A 25,199-nucleotide genomic window follows, 5' to 3' on the forward strand; every position below is an offset into this window, starting at 1 on the left:
AAAAGCAAACATGAACTATTGGGACTACATTAAAATAAAAAGCTTCTGCGTGGCAAAAGAAACAATCAGCAAAACCACAAGGCAACTTCCGAAATGGAGGAAGATAGTTGCAAATGACATATCTGATAAAGGGTTAGTATCCAAAATATACAAAGAACAACTGAACACCCAATAAACAAATAATCCGCAAAACCACAAGGCAACTTCCGAAATGGAGGAAGATAGTTGCAAATGACATATCTGATAAAGGGTTAGTATCCAAAATATACAAAGAACAACTGAACACCCAATAAACAAATAATCCAGTTTTAAAATGGGCAGCATACAGGGGTGCCTGGCTGCCTCAGTTGGAAGAGGGTGTGACTCTCAGTCTTGGGATTTTGAGCTCAAGCCCTATGTTGGATGTAAAAATTGATTAATTAAAAAATAAAATATTTTAAAATATGGGCAGAAGACATGAACAGACAATTCTTCAAAGAAGATAAACAGATTGCTAAGAGACACGTGAAAAGATGCTCAACATCACTCATCAGGGAAGTGCGAATCAAAACTACAATGAGATATGACCTCATGCTTGTCAGAATGGCTAAAGTAAAAAACACAAGAAAGAACAAGTGTTGGCAAGGATGTGAAGGAAAAGGAACCCCTGTGCACTGTTGGTAGGTATATGTGCTGCAAAAGCGAGCACAAGCACTTTTGGTAGGAATGGAAACTCACGCAGGCACTGTGGAAGACAGTGTGGAGGTTCCTCAAGAAATTAAAAATAGAACTACCATATCGTCTAGTAATCACACTACAGGGTATTTACCCAAAGGATACAAAAACACTAATTTGAAAGGATATATGTACCACTATGTTTATTGCAGCATTATTTACAATAGTCAAAGTATAAAAGCAGTCCATGTGCTCATCGATAAAGAGTAAAGAAGTGGCATGTATATACAATTAAATGTTATTCAGCCCTAAAAGAATGAAATCTTGCCGCATGCATGGAGATGGATTGATCTAGAGAGTGTAATGCTAAGTGAAATAAGTCAGTCGGGGAAAGACAAATGCTCTATGATTTCATTCATATGTGGAATTTAAGAAACAAAGCAAATGAGCAAAAGAAAAAAATGTGAGAGACAAACCAAGAAACACTCTTACTTGTGGAGAACAGATGGTTACCAGTGGGGAAGTGGGTGGGAGAATGGGTGAAATAGGTGATGGGAATTAAGGAGTGCACTTGTCATGATGAACACAATGTTGTTGTATGGAAATGTTGAATCACTGTATTGTACACCTGAAACTAATAGAAAACTTCAGGGACACCTGGGTGGCTCAGCGGTTGAACGTCTGCCTTTGGCTCTGGATCCTGGGACTCCAAGATCAAGTCCCACATGGGGCTTCCTGCATGAAGCCTGCTTCTCCCTCTGCCTGTGTCTCTGCCTCTCTCTTTCTGTGTCTCTCATGAATAAATAAATAAAATTTCAAGAAAAGAAAAAACTTCATTGTTAACTACACTGCAGTTAAAATAAAATTTAAGGAAAAGATTATTACTAAGAGCTCTTTAATACTCTTTTACTACAAGTGAAGGATTGCCCCAGGAAAGACCAGTGTTAAGATCATAAAGAAAAGAGCATTGGGGAACCTGGGTGGCTCAGTGGTTGAGCATATGCCTTTGGCTCAGGCCATGATCCTGGGGTCCTGGCATAGAGTCCCACATTAGGCTTCCAGGAGGGAGCCTGCCACCCACCCCCCGCCATGTCTCTACTTTTCTCTGTGTGTCTCTCATGAATAAAAAAATAAAATCTTAAAAAAAAAGAATAGAGCATTGAGCATAATGAATTTTCTGCATTGGTCTAACACATCCAAAGATGATGGTGACTGCCTAGAGCCAGTGATTTCTGGAGACTAAGGACTTTAGGTTAAGAGCCTTGAGGTTTAAAAGAAAGGTACTTTTAGGGAAATAGAGTCCTAGTTTTATTCCTAGGGGTCAGCTGGAGGAGGAGTGTAGAAAGTGGAGTTTTTTGTGATGTACTGGTTAGGGTCTGCCTCAAAGTTACATGAATCTGTAGAGAGAAGGGGCTCAAGACTAGGGATTCATGCCAACATGCTAGATAGAGGTGATGACTATAAATTAAACTATATGAAATTACAATAAATTTAATTATTTTTAAAAGAAAAAATACTAAAAGCTTATTGCTTCTTAATTATTTTATTGCATTTTACTATTGTCTATATTCTTGAAATTATCTTTGTGTTTTGTATCTGTCTTGTGAAAATGTTATATAATGGTATACAACTGCACATCTCTTTTCTTTTTTTAATCGAAGTGTTATATTAGTTATATTATATTACAGTGTTATATTAGTTTCAGGTATACAATATAGCGATTCAGCAGTTCTATACATTTCTCAGTGCTCAGCAAGATAAGTACTCTTAGTCCCCTTTATCTATTTCACCCTTCCCCCCACATGCTTCCCCTTTAACAACCACCAGTTTGTTGTCTCTTTTTAAGAATCTATTTTTTTGTTTGTCTCTTTTTTTCTTTGTTTCTTCATTTGTTTGTTTCTTAATTTCCACATGTGAGTGAAATTATGTTGTCTGTATGTCTCTTCTTATGTATGTATTCAATGACTTCACACTGGTAACTTCAAATAGGCCATGGTGTGGGTATTTACACCGCACTGTGAAGATCAGGAAATCAAGGTTCCATTTTTCATTATCTTGATTGTCTAGAATTAAGAAAGTGAAGTAAAACATATTAATAGTGCAAACTATACTGAAATGTATTTTGTGTCTGTGGCCATTACAGTGTGAATAGAATAGGACACAAAATTGAAGAACTAGTCTTTTAGTATTTGATAGCTATTGTCCAACTCAGCAAAGAGGATCCTGAAGTCATTGATGAATTACTTAAATTCTGGTATAGGTTTTCACCTATATCTGAGTTTTGTCTTGCTTATTAACTTAAACAAGTTAAAAGCCAAAATTCATGCCAGAATTGTACTTAGAAAAATATGTTAAATATTTGTTAGTATATAGAAGGTTAATACCTCAACTCCCCACCCCCCCCACACACACACCAAATGACGTGGCCTCTCAGTGCTGACTAGTGGTTCCAGAGCAGTGCAGGTGACATCTAAAGAGATGGCTAGATAAAATGGGTCATAAAACCTTGAAGCGGGATCCCTGGGTGGCGCAGCGGTTTGGCGCCTGCCTTTGGCCCGGGGCGCGATCCTGGAGACCCGGGATCGAATCCCACGTCAGGCTCCCTGCATGGAGCCTGCTTCTCCCTCTGCCTGTGTCTCTGCCTCTCACTCTCTCTCTCTCTCTCTATGACTACCATAAATAAATAAAATCTTAAAAAAAAAAAAAATTAAAAAAAAAAAAAAAAAAAAACCTTGAAGCAAGGTACAAGAGTAGAGGACAAATAGAGGAGAGAGGTGGAGGTGATGAAGGGGGATGGTTAGGCCATTTCTTTGAGTACATTGTGTGAAAATATATGTTGATGTCTACTTTGTATTTGTTTACAAACTTCAATGCATATTTTATGCAAGTCCAAGAATATACGTGTACACACAGATATTAAAGCATATAAATATGATAGACAATGGGTTTTATTTATTCATGTTTAAATAGGTTAATGCATGAACATAATAGCATGTACAGTGAATGTTCAAGAATTCTCAAAAACACTAGTTAGTTCATCAGAGAAATGCAAATGAAAACCACAATGAGATTAACTTTTATCTGTCAGAATGGCTAAAAGCAAAAAGGCAAGAAATAACAAGTGTTTGTGAGAATGTGGAGAAAAAAGGTACTCTCAGACACTGTTGGTGGAAATGTAAAGTGGTAAAACCACTGTGGAAAACAATATAGAGGTTCTTCAAAAAATTAAAAATAGAAATACCATATAATCCAATAATTCCACTAGTGACTATTAGAAAACAAAATAAACACTAATTCAAAGAGAGATATGCACCACCATGTTTATTTCAACACTATTTACAATAGCCTAGATATGTAAGCAACCTAAGTGTCTATCAAGAGATAAATGGGTAAGGGAGATGTACTATACATATATAATGGAATATTATGCTGCCATAAAAAGAATGAGGTTGTGTCATTTGTAACAACATGGATGGACCTAGAAGGTATTATGCTAAGTGAAATAAGTCAGACTAGAAAAACAAATACCATATGATTTCACTTACATAATGAATCTAAAAAAAAGAATAAATGAATAAACAAAAAACAGAATCAGACCTATAAATCCAGGAAACAAACTGATGATTGCTAGAGGAGAGGGAGGGGGAATATGCAAAATGAGTGAAGTGGAATGGGAGATACAGGTTTCCAGTTATGGAATGAATAAATCACAGAAATAAAAGGCACAACATAAGGAATATAGTCACTGATATTGTAATAGTGTTGTGGTGAGCATAGCATAATATATAAATTTGTCAAATCACTATGTTACACGTATACCTGAAACTAATATGATATTATGTGTCAACTATACTCAAATTAAATTTTTTTTAAAAGAAAGTGTGTAACAAAGAAACTTTTGGAGGTAATCACTACATCTATTACCTTGATTGTGGTCAAGGTTTTATGGATGTATGCATATATCCAAACTCATCAAATTGTATACATTAAATATGTGCAGGTTTTGCCTATCAATTATATCTTAATAAAGCTTTTTTTAAAGAAGAATTTTTATTTTAAAATTTATTTTAGAGAGAGAGAGAGACAGAGAGTGAGCAGAGGGAGAAAGAGAATCCTCAAGCAGACTCTCTGCTGAGCACGTAGCCCTGATGCAGGGCTCCATCCCAGAACCCTGAGATCATGATCTAAACTGAAGTTAAGAGTTGGCTTCTTAACTAACTGAGCCACCCAGGTGCCCAAAAACTATTTTTTAAGTATATGGAGATGTTTATACTTGGCTGTTTTGTGGCAGTTTTTTTCTTTGCAACTTTATACTTTTCTGTTTTTCCTTACATTGTATTTTTGTTGTTTTTGAAATAAGAAATAGCCTTTATCCATGTAAGAACAAAAAGAAAAGCAAAACATTGGTTAGTTGTTTCCCCACTCCTTTTTATTCAAATGATGCATATATTTTTTCTGAATTTTTTTACTATTAGCAAGAAATAGCTATGTTTTAATTTATATACTTTCTAAATAAGCCTGAATTTTATCAAAATACAATGATAGCTCTTTTTCAGTGCCTGGCACATAGTGGGTGCTCTTAGTTTATACATGCATAGATATTTATTGAATATTGATGTGTCAGATACTGTACTAAGCACTTGGGATTCATAAAGAATTGGATAGGGTCCTTACCATCAAAATGCTTACAGAAAACAACAAGCAAATACAATTTGTGAACTGATAATGAGGCCAGAATAGAAATCTGTTCCTCATGTGCATCACATTCTCTCTGATTTTCAAGACCTTATATATATATTATTCCTTTTCTCTGGGAAAGTCTAATTCCCTTTCCACCTGACGAACTCCTATTTATGTGTTATGTCTCATATGCAAATTCTCTTCCTTTGAAAGGCTATGGTTTGCCTCTTTGAATATGTATTATCAGGATATCTTGAATTCCCCCATCACTGTGAGAACCTACTACGATTAGTGGAAGTTCCTTATTTTGTTGTCTGTCTCCTGAACATAACTGTGAGCTCCGCAAAGACTGAGACCAGGTATGTATCCAAGAACCTACTTCAGGATTTGGCATACTAATGTAGGGAATGAAAGCAGAATGATAGCTGGAAGTCTCAGTTCATAGAATAAGGATAAAAATCAGAAATAGAAAATGCTCTGCATCACTTGCCATCAGGGAAATACAAATCAAAACCACAATGAGATACCACCTCACACCAGTGAGAACGGGGGAAAATTAACAAGACAGGAAACCACAAATGTTGGAGAGGATGTGGAGAAAGGGGAACCTTCTTGCACTGTTGGTGGGAATGTGAACTGGTACAGCCACTCTGGAAAACTGGAGGTTCCTCAAAGAGTTAAAAATAGATCTGCCCTACAACCCAGCAATTGCACTGCTGGGGATTTACCTCAAAGATACAGATGCAGTGAAACGCCGGGACACCTGCACCCCAATGTTTATAGCAGCCATGCCCACAATAGCCCAACTGTGCAAGGAACCTCAGTGTCCATTGAAAGATGAATGGATAAAGATGATGTGGTGTGTGTATACAATGAATACTACTCAGCTGTTAGAAATGACAAATACCCACCATTTGCTTCGATGTGGATGGAACTGGAGGGTATTATGCTGAGTGAAATAAGTCAGTCAGAGAAGGACAAACATTATATGATCTCATTCATTTGGGGAATATAAAAAATAGCAAAAGGGAATAAAGGGGAAAGGAGAGAAAATGAGTGGGAAATTTCATAGAGGATGACAGAACATGAGAGACTCCTAACTCTGGGAAATGAACAAAGAGTAGTGGAAAGGGAGGTGGGCAGGGGGTCGGGGTGACTGGGTGATGGGCACTGAGGGGGACACTTGACGGAATGAGCACTGGGTGTTATGCTATATGTTGGCAAATTGAAATCCAATTTAAAAAAGCAGAAATAATGCATCCACATCAATTTCCTATTCATATGTCATTGGAAGAACAGACATGGCTAAAGACTTGAAATGTACTGATAGAGGTTCTTTTCTTAATATACTAACTAGTGCAAGATTTTATTCAGTAAGGAAAAGGAAACTGGAAATAGTATCTGGGGGCAATGATTTTAGGAAAGATTTCTTACTTCATGAAAAGAGCCCCACAGTAACAGACAGGTCTTCTTTTTCTGCTTGATACTGTTCTTCCTGGTTGTAATTCCTAGGACACTTATTATAGAGAAAAGCATCCTAACTACTGGAATTCTTTCCCAGAGACTCTGGGAAAGAAAGCATCACCCACCTCCTTTGAATTTCTCAAGGGTTAAACAGTAAAATTATCCAATAATGTGACATTATTTACGTCAACTGGAGGGTCATATGCCACTGCTGGTACCACCTTTTATAGCATGACCTGAGAGGACTACATTTAGTTATTTATAATCTATAATTTTAAGAATACATTACAAATAAAAGAAGCCCTTTCAGTAGATGTGAAGATATAAAGGAAAGGATGGAAATGGCACCAATCCTGCCTCCATTTTCCAGAAAAGACTAGATTCCTGGGGATCTTGGAATGCTTTGCCTCCGACCTGATATGTGACTAACAGGGCATAGAGTTCATGGTTTCTCCTGGAATATAGATAGTCTCTTTAGGTTTCTTTATATCTCACCCTGGAGAGAGAACAAGATTAGGAAAGGAGTATTATTATTGTTAATGTTTTAGAGATGAGGACCCTGAAACTGGAGCCCAGAGAAATTTATTAACTGGTCCAAGAGTAGGGACTTTTTTTTTTCTGTGTTTCCCTGGCACCCTGTTCTTGTCCTAGCCACATTCTGTTGTAAGATCATGGTTGTCTGTCTTATCCACCAGACAGAAATGATAGTGGCCTAGGCACTACATTTTGTTCTTTGTTCTATCCTAGCATGGAGAGCAGTGCTGGACACCCAGTAGGGATAAAATGGGGGTAAAGCTGGAGAGAGAATAGGGTATGAGGTGAGGTAGGATGAGGTTCCATCTAGGATGATTATCCTGTTAACAGTTTGGATGGATGAGAACAGGAACATGTCTGCAAGGACATATGCTATTAAGGACAGAGAGGAAACTGGATATTTGACGAATCCGTCAAAAGGGGATAGAGCATTTAGCATCCTGCATACTTGTGGCTCACAACTCCTTTTTTTATGCCCCATTACTGAACTGCTCTCTCACTTTAAGAGGCTCCAGAAATGGCATATTAAAAAAAAATCCGGCACATGAGAGAATGCACATGGACATGTCTTAATCTTAGACCTGAATACAGTTATGACCATTGGTTCTGTTTATCAATGTCCTGGTGTAATAAAAGCAATAACCACAGCAAATTCTTGAGGTGAGTCAGTCATTGTGCCAGGACATTATATGTATGACTTCATTTAGTCCTCACAATGAAAGAGAGTGTAGGATTTTACAGATTTTATAAACCACACAGCGGTAGGTAGAAGAGTTGACATTTCAGTCCCAACCCACATGCCAAGCCCTTGAACTTTCTTTGAAATAAGAGATGCCTAAAGCATGGCACACAGACTATGATCAGTATCCATGATGATTCTAATGGTGCATGGAAAAACATCTACTATATAGTTTTAAAGTGTATTTTTCGTGTGTGTGCAACAGAAAAAAAGCTAATGCATAAAGCAACATTAAGGCCTTCTTTGGAGGTAGGAGAAAAAAAAAACATGGACATACAACCTGTGTCAAAAACCCCCCAAAGACTCCCTTAAACACCTCTGTCCTTTCCCCAGCATTCCTCATTGGTTCTGGGCTGCTTGCTGCTTCTCTTTCTCTTCAAATCTCTGTCCTTGGGTATCTGGGAGATCATCCCCTTTCCCAACAGCTTGTCCATCCTCAGATTTTAGCACTGTCTCCCATCCCTTTTCATGGAAAGCAGCCTAGGACCTATTAATGGTATGCTCTCTGAGGTTAACAACGCTCTCTGATGGGCACTTGGGTTGGTTAAGCTCTGACTTGGGCTCAGGTCATAATCCTAGGGTCCTGGGATCAGGGTCTCCAAGTGGGGCTCCCTGCTCAGTGGGGAACTTGCTTCTCCCTCTTCCTCTGCAGTTCTCCCTGCTTGTGCTCTCATGCTCTCTCTCAAAAAAAATAAAACCCGTAAAAACAAACAAACAAAAGCAAAGAAAAAGCAATGCTCTCTGAAACTCTTGAATGTGAGTCTTTAACAAAATAAACTCATGAATGATTTGCATGTGGCATAGAGAAGCAGAAAAGTCAATATTCACTTTGAAAGAAAAGCCACTCTTAGAAAAAGGAAATTACACACCCACACATTTATTTGTACAGAGACACTGACATGGTAGAAGCACGAAGGCTTGAGCCATTTTTTTCCTTCTCTCTGGATCCCATCCATGCAATGGAATGTCATATGGGTATAACTCAAGTTGCAATTTGGTTATTTTCTGACCACCAAGACAACTGAATCTCCTAGGGGCATTAAGTGCATGTTCATGTTATCTCTCCCACTCTCCCTTTTATACCTCAACTCAACCTGTAGACGGTAAAGGGCTGGGCCAAGCTATTCCAAATAGCAAAGGAGGAAGCTTGACGAGTAGAGGGTCATGTTAAGGAAACCAAGGCATAAATTCCCTTCCTCTAGTCTGGGATGGTGGGGAGGGGGAATGATGGAAAATGAGAGGTAAGGACTGAAGGACGATAACTTCTCTGTGTGATGGCTGTCATGTTATTTGCAGTACACATGGAATCACATACCTATTCAGTTCATTTTTAATTTGTTGATATGTCAAGTTAAACAATTTGATGTATATTATATGTACATCTAATGAAATATATGTACAGGAGAGAAACAAACAGCAAGAAAAAGAGATGGGAAGAACTCCAGGCCCTTTTGTCCAAGTGAGAGAACACTGAGAATATTTATTTGTACTTTACTCCTTCAAAATATTATAATTATAGTGAAAAGCTGGGGGAAAAGGTAATTATCCTTTAGAAGAGGTTGGTTAAATAAGTTATGGAAGATCCACATTTTAAAATTCTATGAAGCTATTAAATGATACATATAATTTGATAGGTAAAGACACCTATTGTTAAATAAAATTTCATATATAAAGAAATCACATATAAATTAATGCTGATTCGAAATGTACAACGTAGAAATACATGCTTTTCTATTTACTAAGTATTTATTTCGAACACTTTATCTGAATACTTAACACATGTTCAAGATAGGAATTTCAAAACATCAAAAAGGGTGTACAGACAGTGCACATTCTTTCTCATTCTTGTCTCCACATCCCCCCACCCACAGGCAGTTTCTAAAACAAAACAAAGCAAAATGGCAACATTTGAAAACATAAGCGCAATGAGGTACGTCACAATAATAAGCCTTAAACATATTATATAAAAATACTTTAAATAAGCAATGTGGCTAAAAATAACACCTATATCTCTAAGTAGTGAAAACGTGAGTGCTTACCTAAAATACACGCACACACAGATATTCAATAGAAAACATCCGTAAGTGTTCACAAAAGTGTCTGGATATAGCGAGTGGTCCAGCATACCAGATGCGACCATTTAAAACAATCTCATTCACAATAGCACCGTAACGGTACAGTACATAGGAATAATCTGAAGATGATCTGTGAGAACTATATGACGAATACATCATACAAGTGAGTGTTACACTAGGCGACTTGAAAAAGTAGAGACGCTACTTGCTTATTGGATTGGGAATATTATGGCTGTTCACAGCCATATGTGCGCTCAGTTTTTTTTTTTTTTTATTATTATAAGCAAGTCCGTTGAAAAACACTGAAAGGGAAGGGGTGGGAGCCTGGAGCGACGTCACGGGTTCACGAGTCCAGAAACCGATCTCTTTCCTACAGGAATTCCTCCACAAGCACTGAGGTGGCTCCCTCCGAGGGGCATGGGGCATGTTTCAGGCGTGCCGCGGACTAAGCCACTGATCCTCTTCGGGAGGAGAGGCGGGGGCTTACTCAGGGGACGCGTTCTGGATGGCCTTGGGCTCCTTCGTGGCCTCCTCCCCCCAGTCGCCACCGTCGACCTCCTCGATAACCACACTGCGTACGGTGCCGGCATCCAGGCAGTGCGGGGCGACGCCGTAAATGCCGGGGTCAGAGACAGATGCGTGGAAACTCTGCACGTCGCACCTGCTGCAGAAGCTGTGCAGCGCCGGGTGCGTGTGGGACCGATACGTGACGATGCTCTTGGCGCCCAGCAGCAGAGTGAAGCGCGAGGCCGGGACGAGGAAGTGTCGATGCTGCTTCTTCCTGCACAGCCTGCAGCTGCAATCCACCATGCGCAGGTCTGCGGGCGCCCAGACCGCGAAGCGGACCGCGCCTCAGTGGCAGCCGCCGGTGTGATACACCAGGCCGGGGTACTCGAAGGTGTCCAGCAGGAACTTGGTGGCGCCCTCGCCGCTGAGGCCCCGCCGCTTCCTGAACGTCTCCCCGCGCTACCGCTGCGCGCCCAGGTCCAGCTCATTGAGGGACAGAGCGGGCGCCAGTGGCTTCAGGGATCGGGATGGCAGCGGGCCCTTGGAGCCTGCCTCCCGGGTCCGCCGCCACCAGTGCTTCCGCCTCGATCTTGACAGATCCCGCCTGGCCGCCACCGGCCTCCTTCCCGCCGCATGGCTCCCCACGCGGACCTTGGAAAGGGAGCCGCCGCGCGCCCATGACCGGGATGGCTGCGTAAGCAGCAGCGGGATCCCCGGGCCTCTTTTGCCCCCGCGGCTGGGTGTTGGTGCGGTTGCTCACTCTGCCCATGGTGCCTGCCGCCTTCCAAACGCTTGCCCACCGCCTCTGGTTTCCTAGTAAGTTCCACAGCGGCCCCGTTGCGTCAGCCTGATTGGCCACGTGTTGAATGTGATGTAGAGACCCTTCCTTTGACCCTATCAAAACAGCCTTTACTGCCCTGAAATTCTGGCTAAGCCTATCAGCTGCCCCTTCTCCTAAATATCATTTTCTTTTTTTTTTTTTTTAAAGAATTTTTATTTATTTATTTATTTATGATAGTCACAGAGAGAGAGAGAGAGGCAGAGACACAGGCAGAGGGAGAAGCAGGCTCCATGCACCGGGAGCCCGATGTGGGATTCGATCCCGGGTCTCCAGGATCGCGCCCTGGGCCAAAGGCAGGCGCCAAACCGCTGCGCCACCCAGGGATCCCCTAAATATCATTTTCTATCGTTCATTCAAATCAGAAGCCTACCCTTAAAATATTGGAACACTGAAAATGCTACAGACCTTTTATCTAACATGCATGCAGCAGCAGACAGAACAGTTTAAAATAAGCACCGTTCATCTGGTGTGGAAAAGACAAACTGAAGCAAACACAAAATATGTGTACTGTGAGTAATTGTAGTATAGTTGGGGCTAAAAAAAAAAAAAAAAGATGACCCACAATACTATGTTACAACACACCAGTGGACCCAAAGAGAAACTGGATTCTAACTTCACTACAGGACACGAAGATTATTTGTGCAAATTTGTCTTCTAAGAATTAGAGGTAAAAGAAGAAACAATACATTAATTTTTCCATCTATACGGAGAAATTTTAACAGCACTGAGAAGCATAAATATGAAGTTGAACTTTGTTCTTTGGAAACTGATAGGATCATTGGGCATGGCAGGAGAAGAGACCACAAAATGAGCATGGATCCTCCTTCCTGCAGTGTAATCACTACCTGGGAAAACAGTGAGGAATCTTCCAAAAAGTGCTTCCTGAATTAAGTAGTGACATCTACACATACTGACTGCAAGCAGAGATCCACCCATATATTCAATGATTCTTAACATTTTGTTATATATATGCATGCATATGTGATGTACTTTTGAAAAATATTTTTAAGTAAGATACACACATCAATGCCACTTAATCTCTCAATGTTTCAGCACTTGTGTCCTAGGAATAAAGGCTGTGATTATAAATTAAGGAAAATATCACTAAAGTGGACCAGGTATGCTAGAAGGGGAGGCTGGTAGGGAAATTACAGGAAGAATTCCAACAGGAAAGAATGATCCATTATAGGCCTGTCTTCAGGGACAATGCTGGGGCCTTGCACCTCCTACAGGAAATCCACTACCCTTGCAACTCAGCCAATAAGAAATGATCATCACCCTGAACTCTTTTCTCCTTCTCCAATGGACTTTTGTTCAAAACAACCTCTCCCAACTTCCTTCTTCTTCCTTATAAAATAATGTTCCTCTCCTTTGTTTGTTGGACTTGCTTGTAGTTTTGCCATAGCTTGCTTGTCCTGGATTGCATTTCTCTGCTATTCCTACATAAACCCGTTTTTGCTGTGTAAAATAACTGGCAGCTTTATTTTTAAGGTTAACAAGGCATAATTTCTTGTATAGCTACAGTATCATTGTCACATCTACAAATCAATATAATTTTCCAATTTCATCTACTCCCAGTATATATTTAAATTTCCTAAATTGTTTCCTAAATGTGTTTTATAAAAAGATTTTCCCCTTCAACCCAGGCTATAATTAAAATTCACACATTGAATTTGGTTATTTCCTTTTAGTCTCTGTGATTGCTGCCATAGCAGCTTCTTACGAGACATATCTCCAGAGGCAAGGGAAACAAAAGCAAAAGTGAATTATTAGGACTTCATCAAGATAAAAAGCTTCTGCACAGTGAAGGAAACAATTAACAAAAAGTAAAGGCAAACTTCAGAATGGGAGAAGATATTTGCGAATGACATATCTGGTAAAAGGTTAGTATCCAAATATATAAAGAACTTATCAAACTCAATACCCAAAAATACAAACACTCCAGCTAAGAAATGGACAGAAGATGGGGCGCCTGTGTGGCTCAGTTGGTTAAGTGTCAGACTCCTGATTTCGGCTAGGGTCATGATCTCAGGGTCCTGAATCGAGCTCTGTGTGAAGTCCTGTTGTTTCCTTCCCCTTTTGCCCCTTCCTCAGCCCACTCATGTTCTCTCTCTCTAAAATAAATAAATCTTTTTTAAAAAGAAAACGAGTAGAAGATATGAAGAGACATTTTTCCAGAGAAGACATTCAGATGACTAACAGGCACATGAAAAATACTTAACATCACTCATCATCAAGAAAATACAAATCAAAAATACATTGAGATATCACCTCATATCAGTCAGAATGGCTAAAATGAACAACATAGGAAACAACAGATGTTAGAGAGGATGAGGAGAAAGGGGAAGTCTCTAGCACCGTTGATGAGAATGCAAACTGGTGCAGCCACTCTGAAAAACAGTATGGAGTTTCCCTCCAAAAGTTAAAAATAGAACTACCCTATGCCTCAGCAATTACACTACTAGGTATAGTACTAGTATTAGTACTAGTACTTTTACTTTTGTAAAAGATCCAAAAATACTGATTTGAAGAGATGCATGCACTCCCTTTATAGCAGCATTATCAACAATAGCCAAATTATGGAAAGAGCCCAAATCAACTGATGAACGGATTAAGAAGATGTATATATATACACAACGGAATATTACTCAGCCATAAAAAGAACAAAATCTTACCATATGCAACAATGTGGAAGAAGCTAGAGAGTATTATGCTAAGTTAAATAAGTCAGAGAAAGATAAATACCATATGATTTGCCTAATATGTGTAATTTAAGAAACAAAATAGATGAACATAGGGGGGAAACAAAGAAAGGCAGACCAGAAAACTGACTCTTAACTATAGAAAACAAACTGAAAGTTACATGAGAGGAGGTGTAGGGGGAGGCATTGAAAGTTGATAGGTATTAAGGAGGGCATTTGTGATGAGCACTGGGTGTTTATGTAAGTGATGAATCACTAAATTCTACTCCTGACACTGTTAACTAACTGGAATTTAAATAAAAACTTGACGTTAAGAAAATAATAATAACCAACCAGGCTAGTCGATGCTGATTTTGCCTGATTCTTTCCTTGTAGTGTCCTTTAGATTGCTCTTCTAACCCAATATTTTCCCTATACAGCTAAAAGTCAGGTCTAAAAGCTTGATTAGATTCAAGTTACACATTTTGGCAAGTATGTTGTTTTGGCAGATGTTGTATACTTCATATTGCATCACATCAGAGGTTCATGATGTCAAGTTATTCCAGTAGTAATAGTAGTAAATGCTATATCTTCATTAAAATAATAATTGCCAGATTTCTCCATTGTGGAGGTAGTTTTCCTTTTGCAACAAGCAAGTAATCTGAGAGGTGTTATTTTGACACTGTGAATATCTTGTTCCTTTCCAATTTTTGCCTAATAGTTTAAAAATCCATTGATAACCTTTGATTGAACCATGATTTCAATTGTTTGATTACAAAATGGTGGTTTTCTAATGCTAACTTTCCTTCTACTTTTTTTTAGCTGACTTTCATCCATAAACATGAACTTTCTTTCGTGAAGTGTGGATGGACTACTGTTTCTCCCTTAAAGGCAGGTTATATATTTAATTCTTTACCTTTAATTATCAGTTTGCAGAGTAAAGAGTAGGAATAATAGTAATTGTGAATTCAATAACTTACCATAAACTAATATTTTTAAGTTCAAAATATTCCACCTTTGGCCTATATGTGCCTTTTCAAACTGGATCCTGTGTGCTTTTGCATTTCTCCGTTTTTCTTTGACCGCTTCCTTGTTTTCTAAAACAAACAAATGCCCCCAAGCTCTTAGATTTTTACCTCCCAGCCCTGGAATCACACATTTCTACAAAGAGCTCTGGTTCCTTTTAGTTGAACATGGTATTTAGAACAATGCTTAGGCATATTACAACAGACTTATTGTTGTTGAACTTCTCATTGAGATCATGTAGATATGCATACAATTGTAATATATAATATGGAGAGATTCCTTGTACCCTTTACCCAGCTTCCATCAATGGTAGTACTTTGCAAAACTGTAATATGACAGCTAGGATATTTTTATTGATAAAATTCACCAATATTATTCAAATTTCCCAAGTTTTATGTGTATTCATTTGTGTGTATATTTAGTTCTGCAGTGTAAACTCTGACACTAGGCAAGTGCCTTGACTTAAGCTTTGATCACCAAGGCATCTACTTCAAAGGGGCATCCACTTCAAGATGGGTATCTTGAATACACACAGTACCAGCCACAAGTCTAAAGAGCCAGGCTGCCCCCACTCCACTCCAGACTTCTTTGTTTTAGAGATCATTTGGGCCTTTTGTTTTTTCTCTTCTCACGCTTTAAATTCCTGCTATTTTGTTTTAAATTCATCAATAATGAGTGAGTCCTCAAAACCCAAGCCCCCCCCCTACATCCCAGTAAAAACAGAACCCTAGGCTCTTACTTACAACCCCCTGCCTCCCCATGATCTTGTTATGACCCTCCAGGTGTCCTATGTAATTTTCACAACGTATAAGTAATAAACCTTTATTTTCAAAGTTTCCTGATGGTTGTTGCCCAGAGCATCTTGCAATCATGATAAGAACCACAAGGACCAGTCCAGCCACAATATAGGCTGAGACTGGCACAGAATAAGTTCTATGCAACTAGATCACATACATAAATTCATGTCCCATCATTGCAGCTACTAACCCCTAGTACCACAAATCTGTTCAACATTTCTAATATTTTTTCATTTCTAAAATTTTATATAAATGAAATCAAACAGTATGCAGCTGTTTAAGAAGGGCTTTTATTCACTCAGCATAATACTCTGTATCATCCAAGTTGTTTGGCATATCAATATTAATTTTTTATTCCTAAGTAGTATTTCATGATGTGTATATAGTACAATTTGTTTAAACATTTACCTATTGGGGATCCCTGGGTGGCTCAGCGGTTTAGTGCCTGCTTTTGGCCCAGGGGGGATCCTGGCGTCCCGGGATCAAGTCCCACATCAGGCTCCCTGCATGGAGCCTGGTTCTCCCTCTGCCTGTGTCTCTGCCTCTCTCTCTGTGTGTCTCTCATGAATAAATAAATAAAATCTTTAAAAAAATAAACAAATAAAAAACATTTACCTATTGAAGGACATCTGGGATGTTTCCAATTCTTAGCTGTGACAAATGAATCTATTATGGACACTTGTGTACAAGTGTCTGTGTGACCATAATATTTTATTTAAGATAAAGAGTTTAATGATTTGCTACATGTTGGCTAATTGAATTTAAATTTTATTTTATTTTTTTAAAGATTTTATTTGTTTATCATGAGAGACACAGGCAGATCTGAGATCTGAGATCAGAGTGCTAGCATGGTTGAGTTCTAGTAAGAGCTCTCTTCAAGGATTCACACATGGCATTTTCTCATTGCACGCATGTGGAGGGAGAAAAAGAGGAAGATCTTCCTCTTCTTTTAAGGCCACCAATCCTATTGGATTAGGACTCTACATTTATGACATCATTTAACCTTAGTTACTTCTTTAAAAAAAGCTTATCTCCAAATAAAATCACATTAGGGATTAGGGCTTCAACATGAATTTCAGGGGGGAGGGGCTCCACAATTCAATCCATAGCACTAAAAAATAAATTTTCTTTAAAGTAATTGAAAATTGGAGCACCTGGGTGGCTTAGTCAGTTAAGTGTCAGGGTCTTGATTTCAGATCAGGTCTTGATCTTAGAGTCATGAGTTCAAGCCTTGCATTGGGTTCCACACTGGGTGAGGATCCTACTTAAAAAAATTAAAAATAAATAAATAAAGTAATTGTAAATGGAATTGCATTTTTAAAGTTGATTTCCACATATTCATTGCTAGTATATAGAATTGGGATATATTTTAATGTATTGATCTTTTAACCTGTGACATGGCTGAACTCACACTAAATGATAGGACTTTTCTTTTGCACTAGACGCTAGGACTTTTTGGTAGATTCCTTGGAATTTTATATATAGACAATCATGTCATCCATAAATAGAGGCAGTTTTATTTTTCCATCTAATTTTTAAATTTTTTTCCTCATCTTGCCATTATTGCACTGGCTAGAATTCCAGTATTATGCTGAGTAAAAATGGTAAGGACATAAATCTTTGCCCCCTTCCCAATCTTAGGGGAAAAGCATTCAGTCTTTCATTATTAAGTGTTATGTTGGAAATAGGTTTTTGGTAGATGCTCTTTACCCACTTCAGGTAATCCTATTACTTGCTGCAAGTCTTTTTGTTTGTTTTAAGTTGTTACATTTTTAAAAATATGTTTGATGTATAACAGTGTATACATTTTAAGTGGTCAGCATGTGTTTATATATTGTAATATGATTGCCATTATAAGGATAGTAAGCACCTCTATTGTGTTTTTTTTTGTGGTGGGAATAATTAAGATCTAGTCTCTTAGCAAGTTTGATGATTATAATACTGTTTTGTCTATAGTGACTATACTTTGCTCTTGATCTCCAGGACTTCTTTAAATACCAGTTGTATGTTTGTACCCTTAAACAGTATCTCTCATATTCTCCCACACCCAGCCCCTGGTTGCCACCATATTACTCTCTGTTTTTACAAGTTTGTCCCTTTTAGAGTCCACATATAAGTGATATCATACAATATTTGTTTTTCTGTGCCAGATTTATTTCCCTTAGCATAATGTCCTCAGGGTCTATTCATGTTGTTGCAAATAGCAGGAGTTCCTTTGATGGACATTTAGGTTGTTTTCATCTCTTGGCTACTGTGAGTGAATAATGCTGCAAAAAACATGAGAGTGCATATATCTCTTTGATATTTTCTTTTCATTTCTTTGGTTACATACCCAGGAATGGAATTGCTGGATGATGTAGTAGTTCTATTTTTTAATTTTATGAAGAACCTCCAGTGGGCAGAACTTTAAGCAATGTGCCTGTTTGTCCATTTTGCTTGGAAGGAGAAATGGTCACTTCCTGGGCTATGGCCAAAATTTTGGCTGGACGGTCAGGGATGTAGAAGGAACATGGAAAATTGTTGACAAGGAAATCTGGGGCACAGCCATGTGAATTACCATTTCTGAATGGGTAAAAATGCAAAAAAATCTGTGTCTCATGTTAATGTTTTCTTGAGGGTAACTTCAGGGAATAAAAACTTTAATAATCAGATGGAGAGGGCTCCGAGCTGACCTTGTGGTGGGCAGTGTCGTCGGGGCGGCGCTGCGGAGACCTCCGCCCAGGACTGCTCCCCCTCCCCGGGCCTCTCCCCTCTTACCCGCGAGTCCCCTAGCCTCGTGGGCCTATCGGATCTGTTACCGCGGGGTGAGGTGAGAGCAGGCCCGGGGAGGGTAGTTACGGCTGAGGAGCCACAGTCGCGGTCAAGATGATAGAATTACTGACAACAACTGAATCTCAGAAACTGCTACACCAGCTGAATGCCCTATTGGAACAGGAGTCCAGATGTCAGCCAAAGGTCTGCGGCTTGAGACTAATTGAATCTGCACACGATAATGGCCTCAGAATGACTGCAAGACTAAGGGACTTTGAAGTAAAAGATCTTCTTAGTCTAACTCAGTTCTTTGGCTTTGACACGGAGACATTTTCTCTAGCTGTGAATTTACTGGACAGATTCCTATCCAAAATGAAGGTACAGCCCAAGCACCTTGGCTGTGTTGGGCTGAGCTGCTTCTATTTGGCTGTTAAATCAATAGAAGAGGAAAGGAATGTCCCATTGGCAACTGACTTGATCCGAATAAGCCAGTATAGGTTCACCGTTTCAGACTTGATGAGAATGGAAAAGATTGTATTGGAGAAAGTGTGTTGGAAAGTCAAAGCTACTACTGCCTTTCAATTTCTGCAACTCTACTACTCACTTATTCAAGAGAACTTACCAATTGAAAGGAAGAATAGCCTTAATTTTGAAAGACTAGAAGCTCGACTTAAGGCATGCCACTGCAGGATCATATTTTCTAAAGCAAAGCCTTCTGTGTTGGCATTGTCTATCATTGCACTGGAGATCCAAGCACAGAAGTTTGTAGAGTTAACTGAAGGAATAGAATGTCTTCAGACACATTCCAAGATAAATGGCAGAGATTTGACCTTCTGGCAAGAACTTGTATCCAAGTGTTTAACTGAATATTCATCAAACAAGTGTTCCAAACCAAATGTTCAGAAGTTGAAAAGATTGTTTCTGGACGTACTGCACGGCAATTGAAGCATAGTTACAACAGAATAACCCACCTTCCAACAATTCCTGAAATGGTCCCTTAATTGGATTGTTACAGCAACAAAAAAAGCTCTTCTCTGAAGCCTTTCTCCACAATCCTGAGCTATGGATTCCATGATGTTATAATGAATTTAAGCTGTGAAGCCTCAGAACATCACAACTAGATTAGCATTGATGTTCTCAGATTTGGGAAAACTACCTAATTAACATGCTGTAGTGGAATTAAATTTAAATTAAATTTAAATTCATCTGTGAGGCATACAAATGAAAGCTAAGAGCATAAATGTGAAATGTTAATAACAAGCCTGGGAAGGTAAACTGTGAATCTTCATTTCTAACATTGACCCAACTTTCTATGTTGGGTCAATATATTATATTTAGGTGGTATCAAAAGTGGTAACCTAATTAAATTCTAAATTATGAGGTATACATTAAAACCAACATTTCACAAATGCACTTTTAAGGCATAACAAAGGTCACTATTCTAGGCAATGAAAATGGTTTCTTGGTACCTATAGTGCAAATAATAGATAATTCCGAGATCTAGACTTTACTGCTACTTGGGAATTACACTTAAATTTGAGGGCATTTTATAAAAGTAAAACTACAGGCCTAGTTATTTTGGCATATTAAGTTATTGTTAATATTTTTCCTAAAAAAACTGGTGGTTTGCATCCATGGTAAAATTTACACAGTATTTGCTGCCTCCATCTAATCCCATCAAGAAACTTTGTTTTTATTGTGTTAGTAATTGAAAATAACTATGCTCCAAAAACTTGATTTAACACTCCAGAAGTTTTTACTAAGGGCTGTTTTTATAAAAACTGCTATTGCTTCTAACTTAGAATTTTTAAAGGAAGAGAATATACTTTCACTACTTGCCCCTCCTGTGCCCAAAGAAAGTCTTTTAAAAAGTCAGTAGGCATCCTCATAATTATGAAGTTGCTAAGGTAGTATTTGAGATTTTCTATTAAGTCAGTGACCACAAGGAGATCTACGGCATTAAAAGTGATGTAAACAGTTACTCAGTGCAGCAAGTAGCTTGTGTCCATCCAGAATGGCTGTACCCATTTATGACATGTTATGGGTAAATGTGCACTGGAAAATAAACCAAAGAACCACAAAAAAAATAATCAGATGGAGAGAATGACATATTTTGTGAATACCAGTTAGCTTTTTTCACCAGCCACCCTGTCATCTCTGTCATTGCTCGCTGGATTCATGAACCAAGTGGCCATTGTGTCAGGGATAGAGGTTATGCCTTGGCTTAGCAACATGGACTTCTATTCACCATTACCTGGCTAGAGCCACTTCTGAGTGCCCAGTTTTCCAGCAGCAGAGGTCAATACTGAGCCCCCAATATGGGAACATTCCCCAGGGGATCAGTCAGCTACCTGGTGGCAGGTTGATTATATTGGACTCCTTACATCATGAGAGGAGCAGCATTTTGTCCTTACTAGAATATATACTTACTCTTGATACTGAGTTATGGTACATTCCATGCTTCTCCCAAAACTACCCTCTGCTTTATCCACTCTCATGGCATACCACACAGCAACATAATTATTCACTTCACAGAAAATAAAGTGGGCCCATGCTCTTGGAATTTATTAGTCTTACCATACTTCCTGCCATGCTGAAGCAGCTATCTTCGAATGGTGTAATGGACTTTTGAAACTCAGTTACAGTTCTAGGTAGGTGGCAAAATCTTTGTAGTGCTAGAACAAGGTTCTCCAGAAGGCTGTATATACTCTGAATCAGTGTCCAATATGTGGTTCTGGTTCTCCCATAGCCAGGATTATATATACTATTGGTTCTGTTTCTCTGGAGAACCTGGTTAATATACTTTGTCAGTTCCACAGTCTTTTTCCTCTCCTTCTGGGACTCCAAAGTTATGAATATTAGATCTTTTGTTACTCTCCCACAATTATCTAATATTCTGTTCATTTCCCTTTTTTTCAGTAATGTTCTTTCTGTTCATTAGATTGAGTACATTTTATTGATCTCTCCATAAGCTCACTGATTCTATTTTCTGTCATCTCTATTCTACTACTGAGCCCATCCAGTGAATTTTTTATTACATTATTTTTTTCAGTTATATACTTTTTATTTGATTCTTTAACTTGTATTTCTTTGCTGAGGTTTTTGTTTGTTTTACTTTTATTTTAAGCAAATTTATAATTAAGTTTTGAAGCAGTTTTATTGTAGCTGCTTTAAAATCTTTATGAGTTTATTCCAACATCTAATTCATCTTAGTATTTGGTGTCATTTGATTGCTTTTTCTTACTTTGAATATTTTGAACATTAGGTTAAGAGATTCTTTATCCTATTTATAGCTTTCATTTTCTCAGGCAATCACTATGTGTAGTGTATAGGTTTGGGCCTACTTTTGTTTCAAGGACAGTTTAGCTTCATGAGACTTTGCAATGCTATTTTTTAAAGATTTTATTCATTTTAGAAAGGGAGGTAGGGAAGGAGGAAGGGAGGGAGAGAGAGGGAGAGAAAGAGAGAGAGATGGAGGGGGCAGAAGGAGAGGGAGAAATAATCTGAAGTAAACTCTAGGTGGCCCTGCAATGCTATTTTGATCTCTTTCATTCTTCTGGCTTTGCTTGAGCTCCTACTGGTACTGCATGCAGAGAAAGAAGATGCCTCTTTCATCTCTCATTGTAGTTAAGTGAGTTGCAGGGAATCTGGACTCATGAGGCAGAAAACATTTCCCTTAACCTGTTCTCCAGCTACTTAGTGCCAGTGGGCTTCCCACTTGATTTCTTCTGGCATAGTCAAGGATGGGCTGCCCTCTGCCATTGTGTGGAGGGCCAGGAGCCATGGGTCTAGGTGGAAAGTCAGGAGACCCAGGTCTAGTTCACCATCTGTGACTGGGTATACAGCCAGCCAGATGTACCCAGCGTGGATGCCTTCAGCCACTAGGTGAAGGGCCAGGACCCACTGGAACTAGGTGACTGCCAGTAAGTATAAGATAAGGAAACATTGACCTTGGACTGTCTCATGCAGTTGCATAGAGGACTGGGAGACACTAAGCCAGCTGGCATTATCATTACATATGGAAGAGCTCATCTGCCGCCTCCCATTGTGGGACAGAAAGTATGTTGGCCTTCCCTGGGTTCTGTTGTTACTGCTTAGGGAAAATCAGATCTTGCTGTTGCTTCTGGCTAGTGCAGAGCATGGGGGATTTGTAGTTTTCTTCCCCCTCCTTAGCCCTTCTGGTAAAGCTACTGTAGCAGATGACAGCTGCTGCCACTGGGTATGGATCTCCCTGCTAAGTTTTCCCTTTCCCAGATCTTTGTCTAGGGAGAGAAGGCTTTTATTTTCCTTTTCCTTTTTTTTTTTTGTTTTTGTTTGTTTTTTGAAGTTCTTTTGGTTAGCGTCTGTTGGCAGTGTCAGGATTGAAGACTGCTCAGGCACATAGTCTAGGGTATGTAGGTGATAGAAAGAAACCCCAGGGAACTCACTGTGGTGTTATTCTTCAAGTCCTGAGGTCCCTATTCAGTCTACCTTCTTTTTCTCTTTCAGAGTCTTGAGTTATTTCCAGGATATTTAGTTGTATTTATGGAGGAGGTTCGGGGAATGTGAGCCCATACCATTGTCCAAGAACCAGACTTATACTGACTAATTTTAGACATATTATAATCTAAATATATATTTGTTCTTTACTTGGTTACATTTCTGGCTCAGCTAAAAACTTGTTTTTTAGACAAAATAAACTCTCAGTTCCAAAGGGCAATTGCTCCTGGAATGCAAGTGGAAATCAGTAGTAAGTCATAAAACAGACATCTAAAAATATTTTAGTTCCGTTATTCAGGGTCTGTTTTACTCCAGCAAAATGGAAAACCAAGATTCAAATAGTTATCCAAGTATTATACTAGAGCTAGTACATTTTTATTAAAACACTTGTAGCTTTAGGACACAGTAAGGCTGGAAGCACAGAATGTAATTAAAATGGTCCTATCCCAGTTTCAGTGAGAACATCTGGCACCCAGATAGTTATTTCTAAATGCCATTTCCTAATGAAAGGAATCAGGCCTCTTTGGACAAATCATTGATTCCAATGGAATAAGGAAAGTCGAACATTAGTATGGAATATCTTAATGGAATAGAAAGTGGGGAAGTGCTGGGATGCCTGGGAGACTCAGTCAGTTAAGTGTCCAACTCTTGATTTCAGCTCAGGTCATGATTTCAGGGTCGTGAAATCAAGACCTGCATTGGGGTCAGTACTGAGCAGGGAGCCTGCTTGGGATTCTCTGATTCTCTGATTCTCTGTCTCCCTCTGCTTCTTCCCCGCTGCTCTCTTTCTTTTCTTAAAAAAAAAGTAAGGAAGAGCTCAAAAAATGATAGGGTCTTATCAAAAGAACACAAGAAACAGCTTGAATGGGGGCTCAAATGGTCTAAACCTGTACAATTTCAGAATTAGAATGAATAATGATATAGAACAGTCTCCAGGATGGATCATATGTTGGATCACAAAGCAAGACAAGAAATTTAAGAATATTGAAATAATACCTAGTGTCTTTTCTGATCATGATAGTATGAAATTAGAAATCAGTAACAGGAGGAAAACTAAGAAAATACACAAATACATGAAAATTAAACAACACACTGTTCAACAATGAATGTGTCAAATTAGAATCAAAAAAGGAAATTAGAAAGCATCTTAAGACAAATGAAAATAGAAACAGAACATACTAAAATATACAAGATTCGACAAAAGCAGTTCTTTTTTAATTTGTTTTATTTTATGTTTTATTTATTTTTATGGTTTCAATTTGCATTTTCTTTTTTATTTTAATTCCAGTGTAATTAGCACAGAGTTATATTAGTTTCAGGTGTACAATATAGTGATTCAACAATTCCATACATCACCCTGTGTTCATTGCAACATGTACACTCCTTAATCCCCATCACCTGTTTTACCCATGTCCCCCCTCACCTCCCCTTGGGTAACCATCAGTTTGTTCTCTATAGTTAAGAGTCGGTTTCTTGGGACCCCTGAGTGACTTGGCTCAGGTCATGATCCCAGAGTCCTGGGATCCAGCCCCATATCGGGCTCTCTGCCCAGCAGGAGCCTGCTTCCTTCCCTCCCTCTATTTGTTGCTCTGCCTGCTTCTGCTTGCTTGTGCTCACTCTCTCTCTCTCTCTATCAAATAAATGAATAAAATGTTTTTTTAAAAAAGTAGTCTGTTTTTTGGCTTGTCTCTCTCTTTTTTCCCTTGGCTCATTTGTTTTGTTTCTTAAATTCCAAATATTAGTGAAATTACATGGTATTTGTCTTTCTCTGACTGACTTATTTTGCTTAGCATAATACTATGTAGCTCCATCCACATCCTTGTAAATGGTAAGATTTCATTCATTTGTATGGCCGAGTATATTTGATTTTATATAAATGTAAATGTATATACTTATGGTGGTTATATAACCACTTCTTTATTCGTTCATTAATCGATGGACACTTGGGCGGCTTCCATAATTTGGCTATTG

At 38.7% G+C, this 25,199-nt stretch overlaps 2 protein-coding genes across 2 annotated transcripts; one reads left to right on the forward strand and one right to left on the reverse strand.

Annotated features, from left to right (window-relative positions):
* Positions 1-9,680: 9,680 nt before the first annotated feature.
* LOC112912317 (centromere protein V-like protein 3) lies at positions 9,681-11,509 on the reverse strand. The gene is given in 2 exon segments (XM_025989037.2): positions 9,681-11,311; positions 11,313-11,509. Coding segments are annotated over 2 exon segments (846 nt in total). The 5' UTR covers positions 11,423-11,509; the 3' UTR covers positions 9,681-10,575.
* Positions 11,510-18,663: 7,154 nt separating this feature from the next.
* Positions 18,664-20,833, forward strand: LOC112910878 (cyclin-G1). The gene has a single exon (XM_025987192.2). The coding sequence runs from the start codon at positions 18,864-18,866 to the stop codon at positions 19,692-19,694; it is 831 nt and encodes a 276-aa protein (XP_025842977.2). The 5' UTR covers positions 18,664-18,863; the 3' UTR covers positions 19,695-20,833.
* The last annotated feature ends 4,366 nt before the right edge of the window (positions 20,834-25,199 follow it).

Source organism: Vulpes vulpes, unplaced genomic scaffold (genome assembly GCF_048418805.1).
Source record: "Vulpes vulpes isolate BD-2025 unplaced genomic scaffold, VulVul3 u000000686, whole genome shotgun sequence".
Taxonomy (NCBI): domain Eukaryota; kingdom Metazoa; phylum Chordata; class Mammalia; order Carnivora; family Canidae; genus Vulpes; species Vulpes vulpes.

Bases quoted from the DNA above. Each gene is read 5' to 3' on its own strand.
- LOC112910878 (XM_025987192.2), top strand. From the start codon at position 18,864: ATGATAGAATTACTGACAACAACTGAATCTCAGAAACTGCTACACCAG.